General features: G+C 40.7%; 1 protein-coding gene across 1 annotated transcript; it reads right to left on the bottom strand.

Annotated features, from left to right (window-relative positions):
• Positions 1–70: 70 nt before the first annotated feature.
• Positions 71–27,564, bottom strand: LOC311487545 (protein phosphatase 1 regulatory subunit 1A-like; the record flags this gene model as incomplete). Its single annotated transcript, XM_084543852.1, has 7 exons — positions 71–150; positions 3,499–3,627; positions 5,032–5,214; positions 6,930–6,993; positions 7,171–7,208; positions 15,132–15,192; positions 27,484–27,564. 7 exons carry the CDS (start codon positions 27,562–27,564, stop codon positions 71–73), a joined length of 636 nt encoding a protein of 211 aa, XP_084399978.1.
• Between the last annotated feature and the right edge of the window lie 316 nt (positions 27,565–27,880).

The following is a 27,880-nucleotide window of genomic DNA, read 5'->3' as shown; positions in this document are numbered from 1 at the left end:
ACAATCTTCTGTCAGTGTGTTGGGGATGACTGAGCAGACTGAACAGTGTTGTGTTGAACAGACGAATGCTCTATTTCTCTGTCGGCAGGCTGCACTTCTTCGTCTTCTCCTCCGCCGACTGACTCGCACTGGACTCTCCGGCTTTTGTGTCTGCAGAATTGAGACAGACATAAAACAATGAGGGACATTTAACGAGCAGGAGGAGGCTGACTCTGCAGTTATGGTCCCAGGCAAACCACCTACTCCTGAATGTGGACAAGACCAAGGAGCTGGTCATTGATTTCAGGAGGAAGAGGACACCAGCGGAGCCCATCACAATCCAGGGCTTGGAGGTGGAAGTAGTGGACCACTATAACTATCTGGGAGTCCACATGAACAGCAGACTGGACTGGAGGACAGTGATGCTGTGTACAAGAAGGGACTGAGTAGACTCTACTTCCTGAGGAAGCTCAGGTCTTTCAACGTATGCTGCAAGTTGCTGAAGACTTTCTACCAGACTGTTGCGAGCGCCCTGTACTTTGCTGTGGTTTGTTGGGGGAGCAGCACCAGCAAAAAGGACATAAGTAGGATCGACAAACTGATCTGAAAGGCTGGTCATGTTATTGGCAGTGAGTTGGAGATGTTTGTCTCAGTAAGGGACACGAGGACACTGGACAAACTGCTCTCCATGGACAATCCATCTCATCCACTACACCAGACAAGGGGCAGCGGAACAGACTGATCCAGCTTCGCTCCCACAGTGAACGCTACAGGTCTTCATTCATACCATTTTCAGTCCAGCTGTACAACAACTCACCTTTCTGTAACAGATAACTCCACGTTATGCACGTTAATGCACACTATTGCACCTTACTATCATTCCTATTTATATAATATATATTCTTCCGTCTCTATTTCTTGTACATTTGTTCATACTCTAATTCTGTACATTTATGTTTATATTTCTGCTTTTTTTAAATTTTATTTTACTTGTGGTTCTTAAGAGTGTGTTTTATGTGCAACTAAGCTACTGTGACCAAGCAATTTCCCTTGTGGATCAATAAAGTAAAAAGACACAAAATAATGCAAAATTACTGTAAGATTCACACCTCCATGAGTTGCCGTGTCTAAAGTCATCATGAGTAACTGTCTGCCAGTTACTACAGGATTTATTTACAGGATATATTAACAACTATGAGACAAACTAAACACAACAAAACCAAACAGTGGAAAAGCATGAGAAAGAGAGGGACTGGCTGGCTGACCGACCGACCGGCCGACCGACCACCAGGCTCCTGCAGCGAGTACTGTCACACACACAAACAGTGATTATTTACTCGTAGCTAACCAAATGTTATTATTCAGGTTGGAGTTTAGTGACACTTTGAATGGTGGTGTTACTTTAAAGCAATACCAGGGCCAGAAGTACAGGCAATTAATTCAACAGTGTGTATGACAGATGTGAAGTTAGGTGCGAATGAACAGCACGCAAAGGTAAGTTTTATTTTTTTTTAGTCCAGTTTGTTTGCCTTAGTCAATTTTTTGCTGACTATCAATCAGCTGGTCAGCTAAGCAATGGTACACTGAGTGGAAAATGTCAATTAAATATTTATTCTCACCGCTGTGTGCATTAATACAATCGTCAAGTATCTAAACTGTATCATCGGTGTGGCCTGTGTCCAGTGTTGACAGATGGGTTTTTAGTTTTATTTTGCAAGTAAAAATAGAGATGGGCTGATTTGGGATCATTTTGGCTTTAGAGAAGCGCTCCATAGGAATATCAGTGATCTACAGGATCTACAGAAAATCTTTATGAACTGACTAATCCAATGGACTAAATTACAAATTACATTTAAGGGTAATCTATAATCTGTACTGAAATACATTTTATTAGTGATTCTCCTGGTTATAATAACCTAGTTACTGCCAGTGCCAAGTAGCACATAGTTAACTAAATAATCTTGTAGGATTATAGATTATATTAGCCCCACACAGTACAAGCTAATGCTGGAAACAATGTCCTGCTTTATTGTATTTGGACAGATGCCATAAATTACATCCAAATCGATGCTGTCATTGTCTGAGCCTTTTCATAAATGTGAACAATAAAGCAAAAATATAAAAATCAATGAAACAAGAAAAAGTCAGTTGGCGATTCAGACTAGAATCCGTCTGCAGCGGGAAGAAAGGATGAGCAGCTTTTGTCTGACTCTGAGTTCTGATCAAATATCTGGCACCATTGAAATGAGAATCTTAAAGGGGAATTACCGTTTTTTACAACCTGGACCTTATTTCTGGCATAAAATACAATCGTTTACTCACCCATATAACTTTGGTGTCATTTGGAGTCGTTCAGATTTAGATCTGCATATATCCATATAGTGGGAGTGACTGGGGCACTGAAACGCAGCCTCTAAATAACGCATTATCTGCCATGAAACTCGTTAATTTCAACAATATTTTGTTATGATACGCTAGTGCTATTCCCTGTTGAATCTGGAGCTACCTGTTATCATCATCCAGGGTCTGTAGATTAATTTACTAACCTCTGACCTGGATGATGTCATCTCTGAGCGCTCCTGTAATTTGCTACTGCTAGTTTTTTGCAACATGGCTGAATATTTTTCCGATTCTGAGGTTGCGGACGACGACTTTGTTTATGATGGACGACCTTACCGTTTTGAGCCAGAGTATACGGATGAGGGTCTTGTTGAAAGGAGAATGCGGAGGCAGAGAGAGGAACAGCTGGCCAAAGAGCAACGAACCCCTGCACGTCTACAAATAACAGGTAACTCCCAACTGAATGGGGAATAGCACTGGTGTATCATAACAAAATATTGGTGAAAAGTTTCGCGGCAGATTATGCGTTATTTAGAGGCTGTGTTTCGGTGCCCCACTCACTCCCACTATATGGATATACACGGATCTAAATATCACACGAACGACTCCAAATGACACCAAAGTTATATGGGTGAGTAAACAATCATATTTTAAGCCAGAAATAAGGTCCAGGTTGTAAAAAACAGTAATTCCCCTTTAACAAGCGTAGAAACGGTAACTAAAGGGGGCGGGGCTTATCAACCAGCTGCAACACCTTAACCTTAGCTGTATTTGTAAGATGTCTAATTTAATGATGGGAGTTTATAGCTGGTGACTTGTAGAGATAAATAATGAACTACAGAAAGAAAACAACATCTACAGTAATGACAGCATAACGTCACAGCTCGCCCCCCCCTCCAACCTCATGTTTCCACTTCGGTGTGTTGCTGCCTCCCATGGTATTTCAGCCGTGGCGCCGCTCTGTGAAGTGCGCATCAAAGCCACTTCACAGATGTTTGACAAGACATGATTACATTACACCAAGCCAAGCCAAGCCTGTTGAGCTGTTTAACATACCTAAATAAACCCTTCCTTGTAAAAAGGAAGATGAAGACTCCCCTGAGGCGAAGGCCATCAAGGAGACGTGAGAGAGAAAGATTCCTGCATAAGTGGTACTCCCCCGATCCTTAACGTATGTACCTGCTTGTGCATTGTTTTGTTGCGATGAGGGATCTGCTACATTGGCAACACTGGAACAATCCTCTTTCTCCTTGGAGAGGGGGCACTCGAGTCCACCTGCAGCCTCTAATAGACTCTCCCTGGAGAACTCTGCAGGGGGCAGAGAGACAAACGGGGGATGAGATGGAGGGTGAGATACTAACCCACAAAGAGGAATTACCACAGTTCATCATGTTGGTTTTGGTTAGTGCCAGTATGTGTTCTTAAATGATGTTAGTGTACACAACCAGTCCAGGTCGTCTCATCAATCAGTCAATGCCACCTGACATTTGCCAGCGGCGTGTTGTGGACTCATGGTGAGTGAATTTAAAAGGCTGATCTTTGAGTGAAGCCGTACTCCCCTGGCGTTAATGGTCATTGATTTGTTTTCCCCAACTTCCTCTTTTATCCTTTTATCTAGACTGAGAACTTAATTTACAGTTCATCTTTAAGGTGAGCAGTCTATAAGAAGTGAGGCCATCTTGCAATCCTGGAGTGCAGGTTTTCAGGCTTTTACGCCACCGGTGTCCTGGTAAATTAAACTTAAATGCTGGCACTGTGGTGTTATTGCTTCAGAAAAACAGCCCTGTCCACTCATGATGCATTAGTCCTGGGCAATTATTGAAGAGTGTGCAGTGTGTGCAGTAAGCTGCAAACACCTATACACCTAACCATTACTGTGAATGATTTGGTCTGAGCTGAAAAGTTGACCTCTGTTTTTTTATCATTAAAGGGAAAGTACTTGGCTCGGAAAGGAGATGCTATCTGCCAAAGCGGCACTTTGACCGTGTGTTGCTATTAAAGGAGAAGTCATTTTGGGAAACACACTTAGTGTATTTGCTTTCCTGATGAGAAGATTGCCATCACTCTTACTAAATGTCACTCTAAATATATAGCCTGTTTATGCTAAGCTAAGCTAATTCTTATATATATATATATATATATATACGTACATATGTATTTTTTTCTGTCAGTTGTTAAAGCAGAAATCCAAAAATGTCGAACCTTTCCTTCAAATATTCCATAATATTTTCCCGCCTCTTCCCGGGTGCATCCCCCCTTACTCCTCCAAATCCTGACGAGCATTTTCATATTTCCCTCACAGACATGTTCCCGCTCCCAGCTCATTCTCTGCTTTACTTTTATCCCCTTTCCCCTTAATTAGCAAGCTGTATTTTTCCTCCCTCCATCCCTCTGCTCTCTTCTTGTGCTACCACAGCTATATATTGTTCACTAGCTACATAAGTGGACTCCTTATCTGTCTCACTTACTCTAGCCTATGCGTACTCTCTTGTGGTCACCCTTTTATTTTTATTTTATCTGTACACATTCTTGTCCTAGACGGGTTTCGGCACACATCTTTTGGTGTCTTATCAAATCACATCTAAGTTTACCACCTAATAAATATCAAGCATTTAAGAAGGGTCTCATTTGACTAGATTGTAGTACAATTTGTACTGCTGAATAAGCAGCTGCAGGCACACAAATAAAATCCCCTTTTCCACGGTCTCATACCCTCCATCTGGCAGCGCAGCTTCTCAAAGGCCTCCGCTGTGGCCTCGTCGTCGTGTGGGAGCTCCTCTCCTGCGGGAACGGAGTCAGGGCTGGGTCTGTCCGACAGGCAGCTCTCTGAGGAGCACTCATCCCCGGCTCCCTGCTGCTGCCTGTACAGGTGGTGCTCTACCAGGAACTGCAGCTCTGGGAGGAGGGAGGTGGAGGGAGAGGAGGCAAACGAGAAGCGGGGAAGAAAGTTGGATACGGAAAAGAGGGGAATATTTGAGCGGAAAGGAATGGGTTAGTAGGAAGAAGTAAAAAGCACAAAAGTCCTCGGGGAGATGGGAGAGGAAAGAGGACAAGCCAGAAAAGAAAGTGGTGTGAGATAAAGCAGCCAATAGGAGAAAAGAAGGGTTATGAATAGCACACAGGGAGAAGAGATGTAAGGAAGGAGAGTCAGTGTAGGTGTAAAGACAACAAGAACTCAGCAACGCATGCAAAAAATAATGTAGGTTAAGCATTTTAATAAACTGGGAACATTTAATTAGCCCCCTGCACTGTTCAGAATGAGGGGGCAGGTAAAGACACGTCAGAGTTGAGACATGATTTAATCACCATCTTCAGCCTCCTACAAACGTGTTTTTTTAATCCCCTTGTAGTGGGAAACGAAAGCGCGCTGTATTTTCTGTAATAAGAAAGCTGTAAAACTTATAAACATCCCAAAGCCCCAAATTTCTTATCTTCACTTTATTGTTTTTTTTGCCTCTGTCTCAATATATCTAATTATATAAAAGTATAAATATGATTTGTATTGCACCACTGTGACAAAAACAACTAGAAATATTAAGTGCTGGAATGTCTGTCCAACTTTTTTATGTTTTTTTTACCTCAGGCTTTGCTCTCGTGCAGAACCATTCACAACTTCACCTTATATAGGACACATATATTACGTCCATTAATTAAAAACAGAAACTGTGAGGAATTCTGGTCAGAAATAATGAGCCTTTGCTGACCCACAAGGAGCTCTGTTTGAATTAAAGGGACAAAAAATTCAAGAGGTCAGCTGAACAAGATGAATATGAGGCTTCAGCGAGTTACGACTGTAAATTAGGTTACCTTCCACAGTAAGGGTCTCCTAAATTCCTTAAGTTTCACTGTGCGAAAAAAGCGCATTCATTGTAACTAAGATTTTCTGCAACACAAATGTTGCCATGCACAGGTTTGTTTATTTCTAGATCGTGTCTCACAAGATTTCTAACATTTTTACTTTATGAGCTGGCATTTAGATCTTCCCTGTCCCTAAAAAGAGTTTCCTGTTTGGGATCAGTTGATGTTCACACTTAATGTTTGTAATGATGACACCTAGACTACGCAAAAAAATTAAAAAAATTAAATTTAATGTATTTGCTGCGAAGGCACGCAGCTTCTACCAGACACCTAAGAAAAGGAAGACACACTCTGGAGGAGGCATTCAACAACCTATACACCCAAGAGTTTCTCTTCCAAAGACACATGAGTTGAACTGCTTGGTTATAGAGGAGTTGTATTGGTCTGGGTGTTCTTACTGCAAATCACTCAGGGGAGCTCAGTCACCTGTGGTTCAGGACATAATGTAAAGGTTTAAACGAAGCCTGGTGGGAGTTTTCAGTGTAACAGGACATTGTTAACTGTAACCTGCAGACACATATAGTTGTTTCCAACTCTATTTTCTTTCTAACTCTGTTAATATACCTGCAAAGTAGCTTTAACCACAAAAATAAAATGTTTATTAGTGGTTTACACCTTTTAACAGAGAACTTCCAACATATAAGGCAGAAAAAGGTCATTTTATGAGAGCCAAAACTGTCATCCAACACATAAAATGTCAACATCACACATGGTACAGGAGTGTCGATGACGCGACTTTTAATAGACCGTACCTTTCATCGTAGGCGTACCCTTTTGCCCTTTCCGCCGCTGTCGAGGGGAGTTCAACAAGGCTGCCTGTAAAATATCAACAGTGCATGTCAGGTGGGCAGAGAGCACTGAGATGGAAAAGATTGTTTTACCAGAGATGAAGCCCATTTTTAAAAAAAAAAAAAAAAACAGAATTCACATAATTGTATTTCTATAATCTCATATCAGTAAAAAATGACATTCATAGAGAGTGAATGTAATTACCTTGTACAGCTGGTTTGGAAGGCGATCTTCATCTATTTCTATGACAAAACAAACAAGCAGTTTAGTACTGGACCCTGTGAAACGAACAAACACATGATACACTCCAACAAAAATGCACACAAAGGTCTCACATATTCTACAGCGTTGCTTCTGTTTTAATACCACGGTTGATCTCTTCAGCGTGTCCAGAGTACACAGCTGTGTGTCCACACAGTCCAGAACAGAGTGGATATAAAGTGACCTCCAGACAGATGGTTATCTGACACACGACAAGCACTGCAGAAAAGCTTGCTCCGTTTTTATCAAGCATTGTGGGTGGCATAGTTTTTATTTTTCACCATTATCTACGAATAAAAACTTTTTGCTTAAAATGAAGGATGCTGATCCCCTCTCATCATATTCCCATATTCCCAACAGACCCCCGCAAGCAGTGAAAAAACTGCTTATGCAAAATCCCTAAAGGGAAATAAACATGTAACACTGAGGTGCAAAGTAAAGCAGACTTGATTTATATCACCAAAAGCTGCCAACTGTGCAAGTATGTCAGTGCAATTCTGAGCTTGTCACTACTTATCCCCCTTCTTAAAATAAGTACATTTTAAAGTGAACATATAAAATACGAATATTGCACATCACCTGCCTTGAAATAAAAAGTCAGCAAGCCATTCTCAGATATAGATCCCTCATGTAAATGTTGTGGGCTTCCACCAGCATCAATGGGTCATATGTTCCTGATCCTTCAGTGGATATCGGATTATTGGTGATTTGTCACTGCGACTTGGTTAAAAATGTTTGCATGGACTCATTGATTTAGATTCACTGATGGTATTTCTGGGAGTTTCAGACTCTACATAATGTGGTATCATTTGTCAGGCTGCTGACATGAAGATTAATCTTATTCAACTGGAAGCAGAAAACTGCACCAACACACATCAAACCCAGTGAATGAGTGAGTGACCATTCAGTATTAATACTGCACCTGTCCACAACATTAAAATGCAGTGCATGCTACTGCACTGATAATATACTCAATGTTCTTTTACTTAAGTGATGTTCTGAATGCAGTACTTTTACTGTTTTACTTATATTTAAGTTTTTTTACCATCTCATACTGGTATTTATTTTATACTTCACCATTTAAACAGCTGCCATTTGTGTGCAGCATAGAGATAATATATCCCTGTAAGTAGATGGAAAGTCCAACACAATATCACATGAGCCTCAGCGGAGGAAGAACAGCTCCATTAAAAAAGTCAATATGTGAAACATGACTGTGATTGAGTATTTATTTTAATGCTTCCCCCGCCACATAGAGCAGCTACAGTGTGTGTACAGCAGATAATAAATACTCATGAATAGTTAGAAGGTCCAACACAATATGAGGCATGACACTCATATGAGCCTCTCTGGATGGAGAAAAGCTCAATACAAAAGTCAATATGTGAAACATAACTCTGTTGTCACTGCATAAAAAGACTAAAACGGAACTGTTGTCTGGAGCACAGTAAAACCATCAGCTGTGATCAATACTGTGTGTATTGAACCTGCGCCCAAATCTGCATTTTACAGCATACAAGTTTTTTTCTAGGACACCACATTGTTGCTTGGCAACCTATGCATCCCTAAGGCGCTGTGTGTGTGTTTTTATGTGTGCCAGGGAGCACGTGCATAAATTATTCCCACTTAAAAGTATTCACTAGGCTGCTCAGACTGTTTGTTTCTTTACTCATCACTCCCTCTCTCTGCACCAAACACAAACCCAGTGGTGTATGAAAAATCTGACATAAAAGCCATTACTTTTTATTTTTATTTATTTATTTTTTTAGGAAGGATTTATCTTCACATTTCGCAGCCATGCTTGAAACCGAATCTTATTTTTGGCATCTCCCAAGAGTTTTAAAAAAGGGTCTTACATCCAATATGGATTTCCAATCAGTCTCAGGAAATGGTCCAGTCATGGGCTGTCCTTCAATGCGCAGGCTAAAGCTTAGGATTTATAAAGTGCTACTTGACGGACAGATGTCAAAGAGTCTGAAATTAGACTTTAATTCCACCAGTGCAAAACAGCACTTATCTGAAACACCTTCAGCAGATGATGTCAACAAACAGAGAAATGTCACCATGATGGAACATATGAGGTTAACAGTAAGGATGAGGGCAAATTTACAAGGCCTAAACCTACAGGGAAGTCCTGAGGATGAACTAAGAATATGTAGCACAATTTCGAAATTTACAAGTCAGTATAAGTTACTGTTAGTGTTTCACTCAGAAAAAAAGCCAGCTTCATGATCCCAAATGGACATATAAAATGATGTCGTGTGTCCGTCCTCCTCCTCCTCGTAACTGGAAATGTAAATCGAGGTTTACGAGGCATGAAGTATTTGTAGAGCCTTCATGGTAGAGGTCATACTTTTATAATATCTGAAGGAAACGCTGATATTCCTAACCGTCTCATCTTTTTGCTTAACTCTGTCACCTCCAGATGCCAACAATTGCCCTTCAGTGGTGTTCTCGTGACTCAACAGCTGATGGTACCACCTAAACACCAAGCATTTTCATTCATACATTCATTTTCTGTAACCACTTGTCCTCTGGAGGGTAGCAGATGGGGCTGGAGCCTATCCCAGCTGTCATAGGGCGAGAGGCGGGGCACACCCTGGACAGGTCTCCAGCATATCGCTGGGCTAACACAGAGAGACAGACAACCACTCACACCTACGGCCAATTTAGAACCACCAATGAACCTAACGAGCATGTCTTTGGACAGTGAGAGGAAGCCGGAGTACCCGGAGAGAACCCACGCAGACACAGGGAGAACATGCAAACTCCACACAGAGAGGCCTCAGTCGGTTGGTTTAAATGACTCCTTCACTAAGGTTATAGGAACCTCTGTTGTCATGGTTACAGCAATAAGCACAAGTGGTTAAAAAAACACAGGCTGTTATTTGCTGTGTTTATGTCTGATATTGTATCTATCCTCCAGTCTCCACCCTGCAGGCGTTTTCACTCTGTAAAATCACCTGACCTCCATCTTTGGCCATAAGTGCTGCTGATGGTGCTGGAGGGATTTGTCTCTTGAACGTAAACAGCTGTCATTTTGGACACCCACTGAAACAAGTGAGGCTGTCACCTTGTATTTACAGACACATCTACGATGTATGTACTGCGTATGGGAGCAAGTGCATATGTGTATAGGTTCACCAGAGCTGTATATATGGTGGAGCTTTGTATATGGTGTCGTGTGTTTAGCATGAAGGTCAGGCTTAACAATTCTGTCTTCAGCTTTTAAGTCATTGCATATAATTAGGCTATATAATAGTTTTAGATTTAAATTCCAGGGATGGTAGTTTCAGCTGCATCATTTTTTATCACTATTCAACAGCTGCCGTGAGTAAAAGTAGAGGCTGTAATTAAACAAGATGAAGGTTTCTTGACCCTGAAAATGTGAACTTAAAGTAATATGTTCAATTTTGAAGTTGATAGTCAGATGTGTTTGTTGCACCACAGATGGAATCAATCTGGAGCCTAAAATGTAACAGGTGTTTAAAAAAGTGCGCCGAGTATTAATGCACTGCACTTCAAGTCGGTGAGCAGCTGTGTTCGGTCTGAACAAACAGCAGGATTATTGCCGTTAGCAGCAGTAGACATGGTTGAAATATCATCTGGGTCAAGAAACATAAAACATGGCGCTCACGTGGCTGATATCCAGATTGTTTCGCCTGTGCATCGAGCCCATCTGTGCTGCAGAATGAAAGAAAAGGCCAATAATAATAAAAAAAAGCCTTTACCGCAATGATGAGTCTATCACTGCAATTCCCAGCTGACTGACTGCCTGACACAAAGCCAGATGAGAACACAGAGAGTCTTTTGACTCCACTTAAGTCAGGCCAAGACGCTCCAATTGAGCTTTCCACTGTAGCTGGTGTCAGTTTATAGATGCTGCGCTGCATCTGATGAAGAAAAATGAGCAATGCAACAAAAGCTCTTGCACCATGGATTAAAGGAAAAAGAGAAAGAACACAAAGACCCATTTGACAGGGTTGTTTCGTCTGTTATTTTTACCATCGTTTGCTGTTGTTATGAGCAAAGAAAGTGGGAGTCTTTCTTTTTCTTTTGCACAAAGTGGCTCCGTTCCTTTAATTTTACAGAACATGTTGTTCTTGTAAACAAACCAGCGACTGAATGCATTTTTGATGCAGATATTCTTCTCAAGAGAGAAATAAAACTAAAGGATGTTACTGTAGGAGTGCAGGCATAATCACGAATAATTATTTTTAGGGAGCCAGCATAAAAAGGCTAATTTGAGGTTTGGAAAATATGATAATATGGGAAAATAATAACTATAATAAAACTCCCATTCCCTAATATTTATATAATCTCGTATTATTAATAGCACAGGTACCAGTGTTCGTTCTAATCACAGCAGCATGCTCCAATGTGTCATCATTTTATTCAACGGTTTGGGTAAAAATATGCTAATTTGCTTTTTGCTAAAGGTGTTTTTTATTATTTCATTCACGGTTCCTAGCACTAAGAGAAGATACTGGTGGTTCTCTCCCTCATTTCCTGTCGAGTCTTCAGAAAGACAAAAGAGGCCTCAAAGAACTAAACAACATTTCAGAGAGCAATGTAATACACTATCTAAATTTAAAACAGAAACAACAACAACAACAACAACAAAAACTTACTTCCTGCGCTATCTTGTTTGCGTTGAGAGCACTTTTATTACAATCTAACCAAATACTGCATGTGCCTGTATAATATTCATAATGCCTGTTTATATCAGTTTCATCTATTTCAGGTGGCAGCCTATTCTCTGACCACAGACCAGCTGCTGTGGGTATTCAATGCTTTAAAGGGCACCAAATAATGACCTTTTTATGTGTCAGTGTGGTTATATCTTTCAAAAAAACTAAACTTCAAACTGGAAGTCAATAGGGAAGGCATTTATGGTAGTTTTATTTATTTGATTTATTCTTACTCTATTTCAAGTTGTCTTTGTCTTTCCCCAATAACCAGCAGAGGAACAAATCCTCCCAAAAGGCAGGCCTCTTCGTTCTTTCAAATCAGCCACCCTCTTGTGATAATTTCGGCTCTCTCATTTTTTAGCCCTTCAGCCTGCACCCCGGTTGTCTGTACTTCTGTGACGGGTTCCTCTGATGTGCTTTCGGGGTTCGCGGTGCACAGGGCAGAGCAATCTGCGGTGCATTAAATAATGCAGGGCGCTGTCTGATGTGGGGCACACCATTACTGCACCAGCACAGCCCCTCTCCTTCATCATCACGTCTACGGTATAACCCCCTCATCCCACTCCTCTCTGTCACATCCTTGTTCTCTCCCTCTTTCACACACACCAATACAACTGTCTCTGCGTCTGATTGGATGCCTGTCTTTTGCTCAGATTTAGACTCTGATATCTTCACTTGTGTTTAGTACCTAGTATGGCTGTCACAGAATGTCTTGTTTACGCATATGGTGAGTTGGGCGTGACATTAAATACATGTTCATCAAAAACAGAACATATATTGTTCACAGAACACAGAACAACATACAATTTAGCATGCTAACATGCTAGCATTAGCTAATTAGCATTAAACACAGGTACAATTCAGGCTGGTAAGCTTCTGGTCATAAATCATGTTTATTTCTTCGGTAAAGTTGGACAGTCTGTGGGGATTGACTTGCTTTTGGGGGCCAGCCTGAAGTGGCTGAGGAAGCTCAGTTTTTTGGCACTATGCTGTGCTGGCGTAATTTTTCAGCACCGGGGGTGATGGCTTGCACTAAACCCAAAGTAGAGTAGAAGCTTATAAGGACGTTGTTAGTTGTTAACTCAAAGTACTGGACAAATTAAAACTCTTACAGGAAGTCAGGGGATGACCAAAAGTTAAAACATTTCATGCTGAGCGGAGGAAAGAACTAAAACTTATTTGGTTTGGATGGAAGATATTTTAGAAAAAAAAAATAACTGCAGCTGGAGCTTTTATCAAAGTCCATCTATTTTTCATATTAGGAACTTAATTGAAACAGCTAAAACACACAGAAAGTAAATAAAACTAATATGAAAATCAGTATTCCTTCCAACAAACAGGGGAACACTATAATAAATCTAAAAATAAATAGAATAATTTTTTGTGTATGATCTTTTCATGCTTATTCTCAGTTTCTTCATGCTTTATCGTCCTTTTTTTATGCTTTTGCATTCCCATCCCATCTCTGCGCCAGTGATTCCTCCTTCACTCCACACTCTCTTAAGTTTCTTCTTTCTCGCTCCTCTCTTCTTGCCTCTGATCTGCTAAGCAGGGAGGATTGTTGCGGGTTCAATCAGCGCTTTCACTCAGAGATCAAGGTTGACTCCGAGACACTCCACATGCTCAGTGCCCAATTACCGAATCAAACAAGCTCACAGGCACGTGCACATGTAATCACACACAGGAGCACATTAGGAAACACAGGCAGGCATCACAGGCAACTACGATTGTTTCTAATCTCATCCAGTTAGAAAAACTACTGTTTCCAAGATAAAAACACAAATCATGTCATGTTGAAGTGATAAAATGCTGTGACAACAATGTCGGCCTCTGTCTATATCCTCAGTGACGCATCGACTCTTATTTATTCACACATAAGAGAGGATGCCACCCTCTGTTTTCTCACTTGAGGAAATTACTCTCTGTGCCCCACATTCCTTGCTGATCATCTCTTAATTCTGCTGCAGCTCACATTACACACTCACACACCAAAGCACAGCAGAGGCGGGGGGGAAGCAGGGAGCCGATGGATGAGTCATCCAACGGCATAAATCTCCAGAGGTCGGCTGTTGTGTTTGATCATTAAGATCCCACGAGAGGATACACACACCCGGCTGTTTTCGTCGCGTTAATGCAAAATTATTATTCGTTTGGTGCATAGTAGAGCTGAGATGCACCGTCACAGTAATGAAAGCAAGATGTAGGGATATCTGGAACTGTGTGTAACATATTGTAGTTAAGGTGATTTGACTGTGAGTGGGCCTGTTTACTGAATAAATCACATTGTCTGGAGAGAAACTTAATCCACACAGTCACATTCCTGGAAGAAAAAGCTGAGCTCCACATGATTAAGCATCGATTTCAGTGCTAAGACTTCGTTTTACTGTACTGTTAGCTGCAGGTTTTGCTGTGGTTCAGATGATCTAAGGCTTGTGTTTGTGGTTAGGGGCTTATTCTGGTTTAGTTTTGAACACATCATTATAATAGCACATCATCACCATAAAGCCAAACACAGCAACAAACTGAGCAGGCAGATATAAACAGTTTAGATGCACTACCGTATCTAAGCTGCACATTTTCAAGGTGGAAGCCAAAAGCAGGTGCAGACAAAACGGCAGAAATAATCTTTCAGTGACTATGAAACCTTTGCAAGAACAAGGATTTCAGTTGATTTAGAGTCGAGAGTGTGGGTCAGAATATCTTTATTTTTCTAATGGGCTAAGACCGAGTTCAGCCTTGTGTTTCCACTGAAGCAATGACGTGCAAACACAAAGGGCTGCAACAAGAAAACATTGGGTCATCCGTCTGAACACCTGAACCTGGCGAAACTATTATGTACTGGTGCACATTACAGACAGATTTCTATCAATTGTTAAGACTGTATTTCAACTGTATTTCAGTTTCAAGTACAATAGGAGATAATAAAATTGTTGCCAGCCACATAATGTTACTGCTCAAACTGGGCTTCTTGGTTTGTATTTTATGTCTCATCTGTCCCTGAAGCCACACACAGACAAATACGCAGCCAGATGCTTTACTTTTTATTTTCTTTCTGCTTGCCTGTTAACCTGGAGCGTGTATGTCACCAAGGCCTCAGTCACGCTTTAATGGTACTGAATTATCTATAAACTTTAAGGTGAGCCTTCTGAAAAATTAAGTCAAGAGACAAAAATAGCCTGTGTGTGAGTGTATGTTTGCGTTTAAGTGCCTTACCAGGTGAAGACTGATCACTGGATGCCACTAAAGTGGCAGGTGTGGGTCTACGTCTTCTGATCTGAAAAAGTAGAACAGTTTTATTCTAGAGATTTAATCACGTTGGGAAAGGACAGTAAAGCACATCCCTAAGTTGTTACAGCTTCAAACAGCTGTTTTTGCACATCTTTAAATGTTGACTAACTCAGCTCAAGCACCCACAGGCTATAATTTGTCACAGCCTCCGCCAATTAAAATGTTAATAAGTTGCACACTTAAATTTGCATCTTTCTATTACACAGCCAATCAGAAAGGGCCTAGCCCTTCCCTATAGTGGATGCAATTCAGCATCCACTTTCTGTCAGACCAGAGCAGGCCTGTGTCATCCATATTTTGGGTTCAGTACACTTTGAAGATGCCTGAGCTGGATGAGAGCAATGCTGAATCCTGCAGTGCTGAGCAGTGAGATCAGCAAGGCAGCCTGCCACCTCCTACTTGCTTCTTGGCTCGTGACTAGTGGAGTATGGCAGGTATGGAGCATTCTGCAACAATACATGAAAGAACATGCACATTTCACTGAGCTGCTCAGCAGATCAAGTGGTTAAACCTGCTAGTGGATAAACGTTTTTTGAGGCCAAAGTGTCCATTATAATAACTCTGCTAAGAATTTACTGGCTGATGTCAAAGAAGGAAGTTGTATCAGGTAAAAGGAAGTTAAGTGTCGTGAGTCACCACTAGAAGCTTTTCTGTCAGCCTAAGTCTAATGGAAATAGGCATAATGGGGAGAAACTCTGAGCTCAATATAAATGGTAAGACAGCGCCACATCACTCACGTGCAGTGAGGTTCATGGCTGGTGAGGCACAAATTTACAATTATGAACCCAGTGGAATAACTTAAATTCGGCATTCCACACTTACTGGTTAAGTTTCATATCTCAAATGGGCATTCTTTACGCACATATAGCTATAAGGTACTTGGCCAAAGGAACAGTGTCAAATCTCAAAAGTCGCAGTTCCACAGTTCATTCATATTCATTCAAAGTGAGCGTACCCAGTGTGAGAAACAAACAACACAAATAGAAATATTTCAATTTAAAACCTAATCATCACCTTCATCAAATATATATTATATAGCCAGTCGAATTAAGTTGAAAAATCTTCTGATGATCTGATCCAATTTTAATACAGACTGTATATCTTCCATCATTTATCACTCCCTGTTTTGACTGAAGGTCATGACACCCAGTTTCTTTTTCTTTTTCAAATAACTAACTAAAACGATACCTATTCAAAAAATTGACACTTGAACATGCATTAACATTATATATTAACTACCTAAAATGACAAAAAAGTTATTTGACGTGTATTTTAGTGTTTTAGTTTGGCCCAAGTCCCGTCCCCTGATATGGAGGAGGTGGAGCTTATGACCTATTCTGCAGCCAGTCACCAGGGGGAGCTCTACTTGCTTTGGCTTCACTTTTGAGGAACAGTTCTGCCGTCCATCTTTATACAGTCTATGTGGCATTCACACAGAAAAAAGATCCCATTAAATGGACCGTGGCCATACAGTTGACTCAGCATAGAAGAAGAGCAACAGCGTGAACCTGTGGCTCACTAGCGCCCTCTTCCATGATGCAGACGTCTGCCTCATCTCGTGCTTTTTCAGTGCGGTTTAATGTCAGATAAACAAGACTAAGTGTGTTGCACTCATACATCAAATACATTAACTTGGCTATGTAAAGTGATGACATATGATAAAAATGTGCCATTATATCGGTGACATACTGAGAGTTAGCCAACAGGCATGCGCCAAAGGCATGAGCCTAACCCAGTTTGCGAGAGCGTGCTGCTGCCTCAACTCGCGTTGCTCAGTGTATTTACACAGGAAATACATAAATTCAGCAATGCTGATCACAGACCAATGCACAAACAGTATAATTTATTTTATCAATAGTACCACTGCCTCACCTGCCTTCCCTGAACACACGTCCCTGCGCCACATATAACCATCCCCATGCCACATTACTTTGCAATCCATAAATATTGTCTCACAAAGATAAAACTAATAGTTTTGTAAAATACTGCAACACACTTTAACTGATGCCTTACCAATGGGTACAAATGATCATTCACAAATATTTACACACTGACAAACCAGACCCACTTTTTATCTGTCACACTACTAGACTGCTTGCTGCTATTTATCTTAATTAGTACCCTTGCCTAAAATGTTTTTTTCCTCCCAGAGCTGTTGCTCAGAGTCAGTAGGGACAGTGGTGATGCAGCTATCAAATCAAATCAGTAGTCTGTCCTCCCAAAGACATTTAGTGGAAAGTACAATGATTCATTTTAAGTCTTCTCCAAGATCAAGTGGTTATATTTCAGTTTAATTGCTGCATTAAGAGAAAACAGAGTCACACAGACACACATGCGCTGCTTACATATGGCTGACAGGGTTGCTGACTAATACTGGTCTCATGTCATGTCAGCTCCAGTTCGTCCATGCATCTTTTCTAAATGCTGCACTTAGGAAGCAGTGCAACCTCAGCCTTAACAATGCTGCATCATATGGTATTTTATATGACAGCTGAAGCTGGTTCGATAGCTCAAATTAAATATTTTTGAGATGTGTTTTAAGATGTGAGTCTACAAAGGAAGACAGAGAGACGGACCTTCTGTTTTTTTTTTGTTTTTACCAATGATGCATTATTGGTTCCATTTCAGGTGTCCCTGTGGCGAGCAAAAATCATTTCAGAGTTTATACATCTGGATTTTGTGCTTTCCCTCTTTTCAGACAACAAAACCAGTATGTCCTTGGACACACATGCACATACGCAGAGTAATAAATTCGTTATTGGAGCTGTTTCAGTTTGACGCAAGCTTCACTCGATAATGATACGCAATACAGATGTAACTTCAGGAGTAGAAAAATGAGCAGAGTCAGTAGTTTCTCAGTTGCACAGTCTAATTGGGTATTCAGATTTGAAGAGGCTTCATTAAATCACTACCATGGAGTGCAGGAAGCCTTTGAATGAGAAGAGACATTGAGGGCCTTTTCTTCTCTTTAACAGGCAGGCAGAGATATGTTGCTGCTGTGAAACACTTCTAAGAAAACTGCTGACCTATTCTGAGATGCGTGTCAGCTATTCACTGTTACATCACAGCAGCCTTAAGCTTTGTGTTTCTCCTCTCTGCACGCAGTGAATATGTCATCACAGTAAAGACAGATGAATGCACAGGTACAGCCGAAGCTGACTTTTCCTTTATCTGCAAGAAATGGAGTTGTGGAGAGCAATTCAGTGGTGCACAACCGCAATTAAATCCAGTCATGCCTACTTTACGATGCACTGGGTTAATATAGGGATCCAACCACAAAATTGCACACAAAACCTATTAAGGACACAATAGGGTACAATTTCTCAAGCCACATTTGTGTGTGGGTACATGCGGAGCAGCATTATGAGATACGATGTGAAAACAAATAAAAGGCAATTTAGCAAAAAACAAAGCTATTCCTTTACGTGCACTGTTTATATGCCAAATGACAAGCAAATAGAGAGTGATTAGTCATGATGGTCTTGTTCATCTCTGTATTGGAAGGTAAATGTTTATTCTTCTGTTAAAATATCTGGGTTGCGAAAAATCCTCAACCCTGTACCCCCAATAGTCTGAAAATTCGCAACATACATGAGTTACTTTCTGATCCCCTTGAGAAGAACACCCACACACCTCAAAGCAATTCCATGAGTACGTCACACTACAGATCCCGAACAAGGTCTCCAATGAAGCTCAATCACAATAAAAGCTACAGTTGATCCCTCAGTGATGTGCTTTAGATGGGCATGGCAATTGCTGTGAGCTCAAGTTCTGAACGCAGCTATAGAAATGATTTACTAACTCTTGTGTATATTATAAACCGTGTGCTAATGTATTATCCCTGTGTGTGTGCGTATGTTTTGTTGCCGTTCCAGAAAATCCACCCCGCCAGCCCACGTTAAAGCAAAAACGAGCCGTGGCCCATGGCTGTGCTGAGCTGATTATACCCAGAGTCATTGTTATTCTTCTCACCCGGCTGCAGAGCGAACTCCCTGATCCTCCTCTCCTACACAAATACCAACCGCTTCCTGGACGCGTCCCCTCCCCTCCCCTCCCCTCCTCAAACCCCCGTGCCTGCCTTTCAACCCACAGTCTGACTATAATGCAGTTCTGTCACTTCTCACAACAAAAACTGCCTTCGAAAGTGATGGGTGGGCAGGAAAAGCCTTGCATGCCTGGTATTCTTGTCGTGTGGACAAAATACCCTTGGCTGGTAGATATAGGTCAGGCCACGAGACAGCGCAGACAGGGACCTTTTTACGCTGAAGCTTCGGCTTTTAATGGAATTGGCTTTTACTTTCTAATTGGGTTCCAAAATACACAATACAGAAACAAATATAAAACAAGTTATTACACCAAATAAGGAGATATTCTTTTGCGGGGGAAGCAAATCACAGATACTGAGCAAATCTGCATGCATGTCATCACTTTTTCTTAAAGTTAAGAACATTAAAACAACGTCAAGGATTTATATTGTACTCCCTAGTATTTGTGTTTGTATGCCCAGTGTCTTTTCAAAGTAACACATTTGTATTCAAAGTCACGGCCAGAGTTCAGGGTTGGTTACGCCTCATAATTTATTGAGGTAACGAAAATAGAAGTAAAGGTGAGAAATCGTCCTGTAAACCTAACCCCGACTTGCCTTTGAGAAATCAGTCGAGGTTCTGTAATCCCTACACTGTCAGAGCTGTTCTGTGGCCTTTAGCAGAGCTGGTCAGAGCTACGAATCAGAAGATAGTTAAAAAGAAACGACGGTTAAAGAAAGCTCTCCTTAAAACATCGTCAGCTGGTGGGTCGCGTTGTGACAGATTCGGTACAATGCATGGACCGTAAGTAGCCCAGGAGGATTCGTGTGATTCCTTATCCTTTATTCAGCCATTTGAAACATGATCTTGGTATTGTTCAGCTATGATAAATCCTCACGGTCTCTCTCCAGCTGTGGTCTCATTTGGCTCTGAATAGGTGGATTTATTACAGTCTGTATTTGAAAATACACATCACTGACTTCTACTTCCTTTTATCTGTGTTTCTTCAGTCCCTGGCCTCCCTCTCAAATGAGTCGCATGTTTCTCCCCCGTATGCAGTCGTCCTTAGAGTCTCCTTTCTTATTATTGACTCAAATCATAAAGCCAAGTGCGGATGGGGAGCAGTGGTTCGTAGCAATACATTTCATTTATTTTCTGTTTCTACATCCAAGAAAGATTATTGCTGAGGATCTTAATTGTACATCCAAGCAAATTATCATAAAATACATTTTGGAGCCACTGGATTGATTTTTTTAATGTCTACGGCTGGCTGGAATTTCTTTTTTATTGAAAAAAAAAATATCTCTTTTTACACAATTTAACACAAATTAGCATAAAAACATAACATAAATTGAAAACGGGAATCTTAAATATTGGATTTTAAAAATGAACCAGTTGGTTTTACAGACAATAGGATAATAATAGTAAATAGAAACTGAGTCCAACGTTAGAAGGTCCTGACTTAAATAAATATATATTTTTTTTATTCTTTCAATATCCTGTTATGTTTCTTAGCATGCATATCGTTATTTTTAATCTGTGACCTAAGAGAAAAGGCCCGTGCAATAAAGACAAACTTTGCATAAGTTTGCACAAGTTGCTTCAGGTAATTTTGGTTGCGCTTTCCTTCAAATATAATAAAGAGCATGACAGTGTTGCTTAAATTGTAAAAGCATTGAGGACCAGCTTCAATAAAGAGCGAAATACACAGTCCACACAGTCTGCAGTCATGAATAGGGCTTATGTTTGCTTCTTGCCTCCTGATATGCTCTGTGGATTTGGAAGTAACACTCACTTAAATGGAAGTTTGGTTTAGGGGAGTCTAGAAGAAAGGCAGCCTCCTCCAAGCTCCTGCAGCGTCGCCGATCACTCTGTCAGCCCAGAGTACACGTAAGGACAGCTGCTATGCTTCATTTCAACATAAAATGATTGGCTCATCCTCAAAAGATATTCATGGCGTGATAATGATAATCTGCTGTACTCAAAGGTTCTTCCTGGAAAATGGTCTTCCTGAGGCACTACAGGAAGGCCATTAAATTGTTATGTTCTCGGCGAAAGACAAAAATGTCCTGAGACGTCCGCGTTGGGAATATTAAGGAGGACACTGTTGCGACACGTAACTGATAAAGGACGATTATTTCAGTACGTCACGATTCATCATCTCAAAGAGGAATATATTGCTGTCATCTATGAATGTCAATTTTCCAGCGACCACTCTGCGCCTAAATGACAGAGGAATAAATTCTCTGTTTGTGGGGAGTGAGTGAGATGTGCTCCTTGTTTTTTTGGTTTATGCTGCATTTGCATTCCGTCAATACTCCAATTACATCCTTGATGATAAAAAATAACCATGTAAGACTGACGTACTAATCAGACAGCTCGCTGAACTGCTAAAAAGTGTATGTGTAGGTTTGCACTGAATTTAATGTTGATATCATGCAGGCTACATCTTGATTTAAAGCTACAACCTGCAGATGCATAACTTATCTGTTGTCTTTAATCTACCATAAAGACAGGAATCATGCTTTTCAGCTAATCAGCAAGAAAGTAATTGAGGATAGTTGTCATAAACTAAAACTTAAAAGTGGAAACAGTGCAACAGTAAAACTCTGATGTTAGATGATAGCCTTTTCAAGCTTTTGCTGGCTCATATGTTTCATTGTAAAGGAACAAATGACATTTTAAGGCACATTTCTTACTGACTGCCTGCTAGCTTAGCCTAGCGTAAAGCAGAAGGAAGCAGAAGAAGCGAGAAGTCTTGCTCTGCCCAAAGGTAATAAGATCTGCCAACCAGCACCTTGGGGCTGCGTTCACAGACGGCAGCCCTGCACGAAAGAGCAGTCCTGTCAGTCACTGGAACAAGGCCAATCCATCAACGCAGCGTGAAAACATTGAGATGCAGTTTTAAGGGAGTAGAACTGTTTTGTGCCTGGGTGCAGTGGCTGCCTGGTGTCTTGTTCGGAGAAACCCTTTTCCCCCTGAAGTGCTGTCTTTAGGATGACAGGGCATTTGCAGATACACAAAGCTGGCACATTTGTTGAGGATGAGACCTTAGCCCTGCTTAGCTTAGCCCTGTGCTACTCGCTGACCTCGGCGTAGGGCTAAGCTGAGACAGGCTCAACTTGGGCGTCATTGTGGTGTTGAAACAGTTTAAACAAGACAATGCTAGTGTGTGCCCCCTGCTTAAGGACAGGCAATGGCTGCTGCATGGAGGCTGTAGTATGGATCACAGAGGATATATGAGAAAACTGACAACTCCAGATGAATGATAAATAAAAAACTATACCAAAGCAAGATGGATGTTTTCATCTCATTATCTGCAGGAAATGTTATAAGCAGATTCCCCAAAGTGTGGAACTATTCTCAGAAATAGTCAGACTGTCATATAATAGATTATAATTGTGTTAAAGTAACATAATATGTTCGCAATGAATAGTGTCAATCTCTTATCGAGAGAACAGTTACATAATAAGTGATTGCAATCTTTCCATCACTCTGTGACACTATCTGGTTTTGGCTTCTATCAGGTACAGTCAGTTTGTATTTGTAAGAACACGCTGAGCTCTAGTGTAAGGTTAAGATACCAGTGTGTGGATAAGAGGATGTGTGTGCGCTTCTGTTGCGACTAACGGTCTGGGAGGCTGTTCTGACTGACGTGTCGTTCTCCACGGACAACGATTCACCATGCTGTGAGGTGTCAGGTTGCAGGGATGAGTGAACCACGGGTGAAGACCCCTGGCATGGCATTCATAAGTGTGCTTGCAAACACAGACACACATTTCTTTTTCGTTTTTTTACATCGAGAGATTCCCTTTGTTTATTTTCTTTCTCTTTATATCTGAGCCGTTGGGCTCTCTGCCTCGGTCGTCTGTCACACACACACGTACAGTTTAAACATATGTAAACAGACACTTGAGAAACAGCATGCCATGCAGGCTCAGCAGACACTCACAGTGGTCTCAGAATAAATTGAAAATGTGTCCTAAAAGGGTAAAGTCCCAGTGGCAATCAGGCAAGCTTTGGTCATGCTTATTGAGGCTGTGAACTAAGAACCCTCTTGAGGGTAGAAGTAAACTGAATTTTATTTCTAAAAGGAGCCCTGTCTGCTCCTGCTGCTGAAAGGAAGTAGGTAAACACTGGGCTGGAGGTGTTTAAGCTCTTATATTTAATGGCTCCAACCTGGGATCAGACGTGTGACTAAATAAATACAGACAACACAGACAGTGAAGTGGAGCTTCTTGAAACACAAACAGGACACACAGGGCAACCATGACAAGCTGAATGACATCTGCCATGTCATCCTGTCTTGTAAAGTGAGAGACAGACAAAAATATGTAAAGCACTGCAAGGGTGCACACTCAGATTTGACAATGCACAATTTCAGAAGACAATTACACTCCATTGTTACAAATGTACCAAAGTAATAAACCTCCAGATATTAAAGTGTGTTCATAATATCACTTTCCTAATTTGTAGTAGCAATGGTTGTTATTAAAGCCATAATCATAATGATCTCATAATGAGATCCAGAGCATTGCAAAGCAATAAGTTTCATGTCATTTATGCCCATCTGCTGGCAGTTTGATTAAAATTAAATGTCAGCCCATCCTCACCTGAAAAAACGCTACCATCGTTAAGTCTGCTAAAACTAAAAGTGACAGCAAAATAAATTATCAGCACCTGAGACAAAGGCATGCAAAGGAAATTATGTAATGTTTGTCTCTCTGAGTCTCAGCTGCAAGCGTTTTTTTTTTTTTTAATATCAGGAAAGACATGGTGCCCATTTGCTCTGTTGAGAAGCTTAGGTTAACTAGTGTGCACAAAACAAAAACTGAAGTATGAACCTCGCAGCTGCTATTTTTGTTTTTGTCGCACAGCCGCCCCTAGTGATTTTCTTTCCAGTGTTTCCATTATTTAAAAGCACAATAGCCTTGCTAGTGGTGCTTTTCTTTTGCAAGTCTTGCACATAAAGCCCTAGTTGCTGTGGAGAGGCATGTTGTTTTAATATAAACAAACGTATTATTTAATCATGTTTTGTCCTCTCTTGTCCTGTGCAGACTTAACGGAAAAACATTTTTGGTTATATCCGACATTATCACTACATCAATGTACCGTAAATGAACAACCTAAATCACATAGAAGAGAGAGAAAGATGAACCAGAATGGCTTTGTTAAAGTCTAAAGCGCTGGATTTAGGCTCCAGCCTCTATGGAGGTGTGGCTTCAAATCCCACCACTACCATTCTCAACCTATTTGCAATGGCTGGTCCTGGCACAATATTTGGAAAACTTCCCAGACTAAATGACTGTTTAATTGCCCTTGAGGGTTTAATGAACTATAGTTATCTGTAGACTACATTAAATACAGGTATAATATGGAATAAACTAATAACTGAATCTATGGGGACAGACTACCCTAACATTAGCAAGTGTGTTTTACACTGTAGGTGTAAATCTGACATAATGATCTAGCTACACCATAAAGAGAGTAAAGACTCAGTGGTGGTATGTAACTAATTTAAGCAAGTGCTTTATTACAGAAATATTTAATATAGTATTAGTATATATTAAGTATTTAATATAGAAAGCAAATAAGTATTACAAAGTAAGTAATTATGCACCTATGTATAGGATTTTAGGGGAAGATAATACAGTTTAACTCCCATACATTTATCAAAAAGCTTAGGATGTGACTTTCTTTGCAGAATTATATTATTTATACAAAATATGATTTATGTTAAGTTATTCCCAAAAGCCCACTGTCAATTACCCAATGAAGTCACACTGTGACATATATATATATTTGCATTATCATGATCTGGGTGTTTGTAGTAACCGTCCTTCATTGAAAAAATACAATACTGACTTACTAACACAGATCCAACTTCCTTCTTTCCTTTCCTTCACATTAAAAGCATTTAACACACAGCATTTTCACAGGAATAGTTGTGTGTTTTGTTTGTGAGCTTCGACGCTTATTGCTAACGTTGATGGCACTGAAATTTTGTAATCCTTTTCTACCTTGGTTGGTACTCAAAGTGCATAACAGTCACAGTGTCCCATTTCCCCGCTCGTTGAGACATGCGCGGCCAAGCACTAGGAGCAACTCGCGGTTCAGTGTATTGCTCAAGGACTGAACCGCTAACACCCCTGGTTCGTGGACAGCCTGCTTTACCTACTGAGCTTTACCTACACAGCCGGATAACACAAGACAACGGCCATTTTTCTCATTTCAAGACAGCGAATCAGCTTTAAATATTTAAGTGAGTAATGGGGGAAGAAGAAGGAGCAGCCACAGTAAGCTGTAAGATGAAGAGCTGCAGGCGACGGGCTGCACACTGCCAGCATGTCAGCAAGGTAACCAGCTCCTTTCACCTTTCACTGCGCCCTGCTGTTTGTGGACTCTTGCTTTATGCAACAGAAAATCAGATCAGAATGATGGAAAAAGGCCAATTATTGGCAGACTCCATTGCTAAAACAATAGTTTATTTTTCTTTGTTTGAAATCCTGTTTCTTGTAGCACTAAAGGATATTTGTACCAGTTATTCATTTGAGAATGCAAATCTTCTTGCCACCTTATGTGTACTTCATCATGTTGATGCTGTGTTAGTTCTACTTAGGTTTTTTCCCACAGCTATGAATGGTTAAGTAAAGATTGTAATTACAGTTTTTAATTATAGCTGATTAGATGATACATCTGTTTTTTTTTTGTTTTTTTATCTTTGTCATTAAGCTTCATTTTAGTAAATCCTTTCCATAATAATACTATATCACAGCTGATTCAGAGACACATTTTACAGATATCACTGAATCAATGGTATATATTACAGACTGACATGACAGATGGGCTAATCTAGTTTGATATCTCTGAGAACAAAGAACCTTAGTTTCAACATTAATTGGTCTTTCTTTTGTACTTAACCATTATAAACCATGAGAAATCTTGGAAAAGTGGCGTGTGCATTAAATCTGTTCTTCTTTCAGTAACACTGAAAGAAGAACAGATTTAAATGGGGAGGCTTTTACGCAGAGGTGGACGTTATAGGGATTCTCGCTTTTCTGAAAGGCTCCAGATCTTGTACCATCTGTCATCATATTTTCTTGTGTCAATTTCTTGAAACTGCAAAGGATAGGAGATATATGTCAAACTGACTGTGGCTTTTGTTGAAATGCATGTATACACAACAAAACCCGCAGCTGTTGTACATTTAGTTCTTCTAATCATATAATTTGAACTTCACACAGTTTCATCTCAGTTTAAACTTGGACATACACTCAAACTATTCAATAAAATGTCCTGACAAGGGCCCACTCCCACACTCCCACAAACACATTAAGCAGTCTCCTAACACGGTCAGAGTGAGAAAAAATAGTGAACAGCGGGAAGAGACAGAACGAGAGAGAGGAAAAAGAGAGGGAGAGAGACATAGAGGAGGTGTAGCCAGACTCCTCTTGCCAGCGTTACTTGAGGCTCATTCATTATGAATGTCCCGTCCTGTTCATGTTATATTTATAAAAATGAGAAAATGGGACACATCTTTTCTCTATATCCTCTACAGGGTACACAAGCATCACCCACACGACCTTTTCACTTACTAATAAATCATCTTTGCTCTCATGTCATAAAATCCCCGAACAAGATTTCTTGCAGCTTTCCATCTTTTCAAACGTACTCTAGTCATAAATTAGTCAAGCCACGTTGCGCAGTCAGGATTGCAGCAGAAGAAGAAATAATCACACTGATGATAGCGTTTCGATAAGCAACTTTCAGTATCTCGCCGCCAATGGATATGAGTATTGAAGGCAAAATAACAGCAACCCCCTGGAGACACATCAATACGCTACAACACCTCTTTTTAACACCGCTTGCATAGTCTGGGTCGCTACAAACCTGAGGAAAAATTACTCTTAAATTCGTCATACTCACATAAACATTGTATTCAAGATATATCCTGGTAATTAGGAACATGCGAGTAATAAGTCATCAGTCTACACAGCATTGGTGACACAGCAGGCTGAGCTGTTCAGCTATGCTGCACCTGCTATCTCTGATGACTGGAATAAATATTTCTCAGTTACATGTTCACATATAGTATAAGCTGATTTCTTCTTACATCTTAATATATATCTTTTACAATAATCTTTATCACAAGTAGGAGTACTTCATCTTGCTTTCATTGTCACTGATGGAAAGAAAAAACACTGAAAGTCCTAAACTGCCCACCTCCCCTACCTCCCCTACTTCCCTCTTACCTGTTCAGCTGCCTCTGGGTCCAGGTGGGTGTCCAGCAGGGGAACGGTGAACTGTATCTTCCTGGGGCTCCCAGTTTCCATTGTGGCACGGCGTATCAGGACAGGAGGAAGCAGAGGAGAACGAGGAGGGAGAATCCGTATGAAAGAACGAGGGTGAAGAGCTTAGTGAAGCCGGCTGACAAATCAAATAAGTGGGCTCCGGCTAAGAAAACAGCAACAACTGATTATTTGAGTTTTTATCTGACTGTGTTCTCTTCTTTGCTTTCACCTTTTAACACACTTTTCCCTAATTGCATCGCTTTTTGGCACCCTGTTCCTGTTCTACAGATTTTCCTCTATCCTCAGCACCTGCTGGTGTCTCTGCTCGAGCCTCCCTCTCCTTCCTTTCTGTCTCTCC

This window comes from Chelon labrosus (genome assembly GCF_963514085.1).
Source record: "Chelon labrosus genome assembly, chromosome: 4".
NCBI lineage: Eukaryota > Metazoa > Chordata > Actinopteri > Mugiliformes > Mugilidae > Chelon > Chelon labrosus.
Note: the sequence above shows the minus strand (reverse complement) of the source record. Positions and strands in the feature narration are given on the sequence as shown.